At 27.5% G+C, this 8666-nt stretch overlaps 2 protein-coding genes across 2 annotated transcripts; one reads left to right on the top strand and one right to left on the bottom strand.

Moving 5' to 3' along the window:
- The first annotated feature begins 1736 nt into the window (after window positions 1–1736).
- On the top strand, window positions 1737–2481 carry LOC123299745 (protein PBDC1). The gene is made up of 3 exons (XM_044882073.1): window positions 1737–1834; window positions 1925–2029; window positions 2105–2481. Exons 1-3 carry the CDS (start codon window positions 1817–1819, stop codon window positions 2459–2461), a joined length of 480 nt encoding a protein of 159 aa, XP_044738008.1. The 5' UTR covers window positions 1737–1816; the 3' UTR covers window positions 2462–2481.
- A 1224-nt stretch (window positions 2482–3705) lies between these two features.
- LOC123299746 (60S ribosomal protein L26) lies at window positions 3706–7052 on the bottom strand. Its single transcript, XM_044882074.1, has 4 exons — window positions 6947–7052; window positions 6521–6713; window positions 6128–6268; window positions 3706–3935 (listed from the first exon to the last, which is right to left on the bottom strand). Exons 2-4 carry the CDS (start codon window positions 6686–6688, stop codon window positions 3795–3797), a joined length of 450 nt encoding a protein of 149 aa, XP_044738009.1. The 5' UTR covers window positions 6689–6713; window positions 6947–7052; the 3' UTR covers window positions 3706–3794.
- Between the last annotated feature and the right edge of the window lie 1614 nt (window positions 7053–8666).

Genomic DNA, 8666 nt, shown 5'->3' with positions numbered 1-8666 from the left:
GAATCCATGGAAAAAGAATAATCGATCATCGTCACCACCTCGATATGAAACTATGTGACAACAATAAAAATATTTGTGATTTTTTAAAATGGCCATAAGAGTTTAAATATATTAAAATTTTTTTTTTAAGTTTTAAATGAATATTTTTGTAATAAATTTATTGTATAAATAAATTAAAAAAGAGATGTAAAATATTTTGTAAAAAGGATTTTATAATAATTTTTTTTCTTAATAAAGAAATATTGAAATGATAATCTGGTTTAATATTGGGCGATTAGTAGATAAAAAGGTAAGTAAAAGGTATTTATATTACATTATTGATAAGATTTATATGTCTAAGATGGACTAGTGGCTAGCCCAGTCGCCTCCGGTTATAATGTACCTCGGTTCGTATCTAGTGTCGTACCGTTTTTTTTTAATTAAATAAATCATTACGCCGAAATAATGTCATTTTTTTAGATAATTGTTATGAGAACCAAAAGCGGCAAATAAGTAAGAGGTATATTTTATGTTATTTTAATTCCCACCCCCTGGCAGAAGAGTGATTTATGATATAAGTAGGAAGGTGGGAAATTACATAATTAATTTTTTTGTGAAATAACATGTTCTCCTATTACAAAATCTTCTAAAATTTCATTAAACAAGAATAAATTTTAGCATGTACAACAAAAAAGCAGGCAAAATAAGTATTTTTTTAATATTTTGTAATAGGCGAATATGTTATAAAAAAAAAAAAGTGGAATAAAATATATAACATGTTCTCCTATTATAAAATTTCAAATTTTAGTCTTAACGAACGATTTTTAATTTTATAAATACAAATTTTAATATTTTGTAATAGGAGAATATGAGTGAGACAAACTATATGACATGTTCTCCTATTAGAAAGTTTCAAATTTTAGCATTTTTGTACATATTTTGTAACAGAAGAACATAATTTTAAAGGTGAGATTGATTTATGATTATTGAGGTACCCACCCCCTGACAGAATAGTGATTTATGACATATGTATAACTGACGTTATTTATGACAAGAGGGCGGGTTATATAGATAATTTTAACTATAAAAGGAGGGGAAAATTTTTAACATCAGGAAAAATTCATTTAATTTAAAAGTAAAAAAGATAATCCCACCTGGATACGAACCATCGTACCTTCGTTGCAGAGGCAAGTGCTTTATCCACAGAGCCACCCAGCTTATTACGTATGATATAATTAACTTAATACTTACCTTCACATAATAATTAATTAATTGTAAATATTGTTCTAAAAGAAAAAATAGGATGGAAAATTTAAAAAATAAAACAAAATTTAATATATATAACGATTTTTATTTCTTATAACAAAAAAAAGATGTACATTTTCATAAAACAAATTTACAGAGATTTTTCTTTTCTTATTAAAGTTTTTATACAAAATAAGTAAAATTATATCACTTTTATTTAATAATAATAATAGTAATTTAATAAAGGGTGCACCAAGATTAACGTCTGATTCGAACTTCTTGCGTTAATTTTGCGGAGCCAAATAACGTTAGCTGAAAATATGCTACGAAAAAAATCTATGCTGAAAATTTCAACCAATATGAAAGTAAATATTCGGTTTAAGAAACTATACTTTAAATAGATTTCGGAACCAAATTTATTTCATTGGAAATATTTTAGTACTTCATAGAAATTAATAATTCTTTAATCCTTTGAAAATTTAAAATATCTAAAAAAAAATTGACAGATATGAAAAATTCTCACGTTGGCAAATCTGTTTAATAAAAATTGTAAACATTTTTACATCCACGTGCTTGTCGAAAATCTAGAAAAATGGTTGACGTAGATACTGTAAGCATTTCGAAATTAATAAATTTTTGATGAAAATGAGAACGAAAACTATGATAAAAATTTTATACAAAAATTTATTTTCTTCAACAGGCAAGAGCCGTGTTACAAACTAGAGCCGAAGACTACGAAAATGATCAAACTTTGGAACAAATGTGGGCTATGAAAGCCTTCGAACATGCTGAAATATACTTTAACGTAAGATAAATGATTAAAATTAATAAATAGTTAAAAATTTTTAAGAAAATTAATTTAAGGTTAATAAATACATAGATTCTATGCTCAGCGGATCCTAAACTGTTACGTTTAACACCTCACGATGATGTTATTTATAAATTATTTCGCGAAGAATTTCCCAATTTAAAAATTGATGTTATCGATGAAGATGAAATGAAAAATGATGCTGGAAAAGCGAAATGGAGACCATTTTGTGAACGATTTAAAAACTATGTAGAAGATTATAGTTTTGGTACCTTACTTCGAATTGATTGTACAGAAGATTATACCGCTAAAAATTCGATTTTTTCGACACGTATACAATTTTTAGCTATTGAATTAGCACGTAATCGCGAAGGATATAATGATTGTTTACGAAGTAAATTTAAAAATAAAACACCAAATCTGGAATAAAATGATATTTATAATTTTTAGGCGCTTTTCATAATTTGTATATATATTTGTAATAAAATTTGAAAAAAAATTGATTCTTTAGTCTCAAATTTATTTATATATTTACCTACTCCATCAGTCTTGAAGTGTTAATTTTTATTTTCCATAACTTGCCTCTTTTTCTCGCTTCTACCTCCTGCAAAAGAATGGAGTGATAAACATGGACAATGCATTTACCCAGGAAAAAAATAATAAACTTTTTCCCATATTTTGCCATTCACAGATCTCATGGCTACATTTTTAACGCGAAAAAGGAAACTGTCAACTGCGTAAAATTAACACTTTTGAATTTTTATTTCAACTCTTATGCCAGGTGCAACCCTTATAGTTTTCCGATATTAGCGACTGTCAAAAATTAATTTATTAAACATCACATGGCTGCTCCGTAAGTAAAATAATTTCATGTGTTATCACCTCAATCGCTCAATTTTTCTCTCACCAGGCAGTTATTTAGCCGCCTCCTAAGTAGGAGCGAGAAAATTTGGATGTGTTGGACAGCGTACCAAATTTTAAGTGGCTAATTTCTTCAATGGAAGCAGAAATTCTGAATTTTTTAAAGAGTATTTTTAGTATAACATTTTCCAGGCTGTAAATTGGCTTATTTAAGAAAACAAAAATTAAATATTGAATTTTTTAGCAATATTTTTTATAAAACAACGCTATGGCTTGAGTATCGGATTTATGAAAATATTTTTTTAAAGTCTGCTACATACGCAGTAACGGATTAATCAGTTGACAGATTGAGCAACTGCCTACGGGCCCCAAAGAATCGTAAAAAAAGAAATTTATACGAGAAAAGCCGCAAAAATGGAGCACCAAGTTAATTTACGAAGACCAAAAAGTTAAAAAAGGGGAAACGTAGGAGGACCGTATACAAGGAAAACTAAGGTGATTTACGAAAACTAAAAAAACACGACAATGGGTTTAATCCGACAATAGTGTATATGTTAAAAGAAATCCATTGATAACAATGACAAATAGAATCATAGAATTGTCGTTTTTTTTTTACGGAATTACGGTCTACATTAGGAATAGTTGATCTTCAAATGGGAAGTTAATCCGAAAAACCTGTTTAAATAAACTTACGAAACAGGTTTGCTGTTCAATATGATTGCCGAGAGGTATTAACTATTTCGAAGATAATGAAATATTTTTGGACAAATAAAAACACAATTTTTATTATACTTAAAAAATACAATTAATAATAGATTTTTAAATATTTTTTATTTTTATTGTTGACAAATACACTACAAAAAATGGTGGCGTAAATGACAACAAAGGAATATTCTTAAATCTATGAAGTTTCGACTGCGGCGGCAGCACTTTCTTCAGTGTATTTGCCTTTGTCTTTACCAAGTGCTGCAGCACGGCCTTTAGCTCTTCGGTCAATGATTTTCTTTCTATCTTTGTCCATTTTCAATTTTACAATAACGCACTGAAACAAAACAATATATTCTTTTAAACATATTTTCAAAATATAGTTCTTTTGTGTCTTACGATAAAAATAATTGTTTTAAGAATTAAAAGACTCATTACACAGTTTGATGATTTGAACTATAAATTTTTATTTTAAAATTGAAAATTACTTCCAACTAATTTGTTTTAATGGGTCAGCAATTAATGTGATAACTTTTTATCAAATAAAAGAAAAAAATTCCACTGATTAAAATTGGCAAAAAAATTTCCGTATGTAAAGATTGTTTTCACCCGTTATTAACGGCTGTAATAGTAGTAGCATTTGGCCGAAGGAAAAAAATTGATTGACTTAAATAAAGCGTAACTATTCTTGGTAATATTAATTTACTAACGTTACCGTAAACATTTGTTTACGTGGTGATAATTTGTACTTGGGTAGCAGCATAAATGCATTAAATATTCAGTTATGCTTCTTTTTATTTTGGCTATTTTTTAATTTTTGCGAACTAAAGGGATTTTAAAGCTAAGATTTTTACTCGTAGCGCTGACATCTTCAGTGTTAAAATCCTATAGTCATAGAAGTTTTTAAAAATATTTTAGCTAGGTTGAATATTTGTAAAAAAAAATCACGTTGATTATTACAACAATTACCAAACGTTTTTTTTCCTCTCTTACTAATGTCAATTAATTCGCCTCCATGGGAGTCTTTATTCCTAAAATGCCTATTTTCCCAATGTTCGTCTTTTAATAAAAAAACTATTAAAATTATCAAGATAAGATTTGCATTCATAAACATACTCTTGCTAATTTTGAAATATAAAGAAGTGAAGATGCAATTGGTCCAATATATAGTGTGTCCCCGGATAGAGGTAACTATTTGTAAATTTTTTTATTTTGCATTTTAAGATAAAAAGTCGTTCTTTATAAGAAGTTTTGTTTATTATGAAAAGTATGTAGGCATACTTAAAACTTCTTAATAATGTACAGGGTAGCCAAAAATTTGGTATCACTATTTTTATTTTTGGTAAACTACCCTTCTTTTTTATAAGCAGGCGAAATGTTACTAAGAACAATTACTCGCTATTAATAATTATGATTCTACACAAAATATCAAGAAGATCTCTGAACTTTAATTATAGCATCATTTTTTATTTGAACAAAATCTCTAATTATAAAAAAAACGTAAGAAAGAGAATAATAATAAATCAATTAACATGTACTCTCCGAGAGTGTAATTTTTTGTGGACTAGTTTAGAAAATTAAAAAGAAAATTTATTTTCTCGGATAAACATTCTTGTTAATTTCCAGCAACTTTTTTTAGTAACATTTTGTCAACTTTTAAAAAAGAAGGGTAGTTTACCTAAAAAAAAAATAGTGATACCAAATTTTTGGCTACCCTATACATTATGTAGAAGTTTTAAATATACCTACATACTTTTCAGATTAAGCAAAACTTCTTATAAAGAATGACTTTTTTTTTTAAATGCAAAATAAGGAAATTTACAAATATAGTTACCTCTATCCGGGGACACACTATATATTTATTGTGATATTTTAAGAAGTTTCTCGAAAAAATCTGGTTTTAAGAAAGCTCGTAACAAAATCTCCGAAAAAGTTTGCGAGTTTTCTCAAAACCCTTAGTGCTTTAATTTTATTAATTTTCGACACCTAGCTTCGTACATTCGATCGTATCGTTGATATTTAATTTTAAAAAGTCGTATTTCTGGGACTTTAATTTCGAGAAATCAACCACAAATAAGAGATGTACCTGATTTTATACCCTTCAATGATTATTTCAATATTTAATATCATTTTAAGATGGTGTGATCGTTTGAGGAATTTCTGTGAATGAAACTTTTAATTCTATCAGAACCAAGTTTTAACCACGATGTAAAACATTGTAAAAAACACGTTTATGAAAGCGTAAAAGAAAACCTTAAACGTTTCTAACGTTAATTTACAAATCTATTTACATTCTGCGAATGGTTTGGAATCATCATCTTAGATTAATGAGGCACAGACTCGACCCCCAGGTGTATAGTTCATCAATTTCATTTTTCCTTTAAAGAAACAATATTTTCTAATTCATAAGTACAATTTATATCAATCAAGACATGTTTTATCGATACTCGAATTTATAAATTCCAGGAATTGAATCTGTGCACCCCTATTTTTGATTATGAATAATTTGAACGGTTTAAAATATCTTACCTTTGAGGGGTGGATACCAACATATACACTAGCTCCGTTTGCCTTTTCACGTTGTATTCTTTCGATATAAATTACGAATTTCTTTCTATATACTTGGACAACTTTACCAACTTGTTGACCTTTGTAATGACCGCGTACAACCTAGAGAAATTCGAAATACTTGTTAAACTCACGAAATTCACGTATTTTTTTAAAATAGTTTACAAAATTAAAATCAGTGCCAAATTCTTAACCATTATACGAAACAGGAATTAATTCACATATGCATCTTGCAAAGAAAACCTTTACAATTTGCTTGCAGAATCGATTCGATTATTCGTTGTCTGTGAATGGTTTGAGATCATCACATAAAAATATTGATTAAAAAATTTAAATTGGAATATTAAGACTCACCTGTACTTCATCATCTTTCCTGATTGGCATCGATCTAACATTGTATTTTTGTTTGAGCTCTTTGGATAAAGGAGCTGACATAAGCACTCGTCGAATATGTGACGGTGCTGTAAAATGCCGTTTACGATTTTTACTCCTTGAGGATGATACTAATTTATTGAACTTCATGTTGATTAAATGCTGTTTGAATTACCTAAAAAAAGAAATGATGACAATTAGGACACATGTATGACAACAAATTGTTTTAGGTTATGATTATTTCGAAATCAATTTTTAACATTTTAAATAAATATTCCATGATTATTGGAAAAATATATCAACTAATTATGAATTGAAACACAAATAATTTGATTTAAGAATGTCTAAAAAGGCTTTACCCATTCAATAAATAGATGTTAAAAGATTATTAAAAGAAATTTTACGTACCGACAACAGCTCTCTACCACTTTCAACTCCGGAAGACTTAATTGAGTTTGCGTACAATGTTGTAACATTGTTATGGCTGGTTCACACTTCTTATGTTTTTATGTACTCAAATTGCATAGCACACTAAAATGTTTTATGGTAGAATATTCCTTATAATGTGCGACTGTGCGAAGTACTTTTAGTTCATCGGAGGGGTTAAACGTTACTAGTATGTAATCCCTCATCAGTTTATTACTGATTTTAATAATAATAAATTCATTTTAAATAGTTTCTTTTTCTATTATTATATTATTTTAACCAGGGGCCAGCAAGCGTTATCATGAGGTCACATCTTAAAAAAGTGTTTTTTTAGAAATCGAATTTAACCCCCTTCATATGATTATATGGGGTTGGTATGAAATTAGGCGCAATAGACCAACAACCCAAAGTCACGTACCATTTTTCAACATTTATATCACCATTTATATCTCTTACTCTGTAATGTTAAAACTCAAAATTTGAGGGGATGTAGAATTTTCCCCCCTGACTCGATTACAATAACTTTTTTGAAACGGAAATAGAAGTTAAAATAAAAAAATTTGAATAAGAATGTTTTCTAAAAAAAATTATTTTGAGTTACTCATGTCTTTGTATAATATAAGACTATGTGTGTATAGGCAAATACATATACAGATATGTATAGCTACATGCCTACGTGTGTTTTTTAATGCAAGGGTGTTGTTTTTAATTCTTGTTTTTTTGAAGAATATGTTACGAAATTCAAAGAAGAAGCAGTGTTAATGTTCCGTGGATCAATAATATGAATTGTTAAGATCAATATTTTAAGCTACATATATAAGTACATGATTTTTGACAATTAAATTACAATAATTTTTTTTATATAAATGAATACATTTTCCAATTTTAATTTAGCGATAACTTGAAATCCTGTCATTTTCATGACTTGTGACCATGAGAACTTTTCTTCAGAATGAAATAAACTATCATTCCTCAAAATTTGAAAAAATTTGATCGAAATGCATATTATATATAATTTGTGCGAGGTCTTTTGCAGATTAAGGTAGTCCGGCTGTTTGAGCAAGTAATGTTCATTTTTTTTCGGTAAATGTTGAAAATTGTGAATTATTTCATTTTAAAAATGTGATTTTTAACACAGTACCTTATGGAAAAACTCATAATAATGTTAATTGTACAAAAATTAATCGGTGATTGAGCTTCAAAAAAGATTTTATCATTAAGAAAATTTATCACAGATTCTGTTTATGCAAAAAAAAGCTTTGCTTTACGCTTTCCAAAAAGAAAACATTAAAAACTTTGGTTTTTGACGCTTTTACGATATTTAGAACATTACATTTACGTCATACAAATTGCCTAGTTGACTACACAGTAGACTACATAACTGTCGGACTACTATAAGAATAGAAAATCTTGTTTTGACTTATTTATAAATTAATAAAATTTTTAACACGATTTTATATGGACAGGTTCATAAGAACATATAAACGAAAATATTTAAAACAAACAATTATACAAAAAAATTTTATTACGTTAATAAAAAAAAAAGTTGTTGTTTAATATCAATTATCTTCTTATCAACATAATTATATATGTTATGTTTAGAATATTGAAAATATATTTTTCAATTATCTCTTAATAAAAAATGAAACATCATGTGTTGTTTTTATAATAACAACGCCTTCAAAAAATATAATTATAATTC

The sequence above is a fragment of the Chrysoperla carnea genome, chromosome 5 (genome assembly GCF_905475395.1).
Source record: "Chrysoperla carnea chromosome 5, inChrCarn1.1, whole genome shotgun sequence".
Lineage (NCBI taxonomy): Eukaryota > Metazoa > Arthropoda > Insecta > Neuroptera > Chrysopidae > Chrysoperla > Chrysoperla carnea.
Note: the sequence above shows the minus strand (reverse complement) of the source record. Positions and strands in the feature narration are given on the sequence as shown.

What these genes read in the sequence shown, in the direction of transcription:
- LOC123299746 (XM_044882074.1), bottom strand. Translation starts at nt 6,688, where the DNA reads ATGAAGTTCAATAAATTAGTATCATCCTCAAGGAGTAAAAATCGTAAA. An exon ending in GGAAAGATGATGAAGTACAG is followed by an intron (nt 6,269 to 6,520) that starts GTGAGTCTTAAT and finishes GAATTTCTCTAG; the next exon opens with GTTGTACGCGGTCATTACAA. An exon ending in TTGGTATCCACCCCTCAAAG is followed by an intron (nt 3,936 to 6,127) that starts GTAAGATATTTT and finishes GTTTTGTTTCAG; the next exon opens with TGCGTTATTGTAAAATTGAA.
- LOC123299745 (XM_044882073.1), top strand. An exon ending in ATGCTGAAATATACTTTAAC is followed by an intron (nt 2,030 to 2,104) that starts GTAAGATAAATG and finishes ATAAATACATAG; the next exon opens with ATTCTATGCTCAGCGGATCC.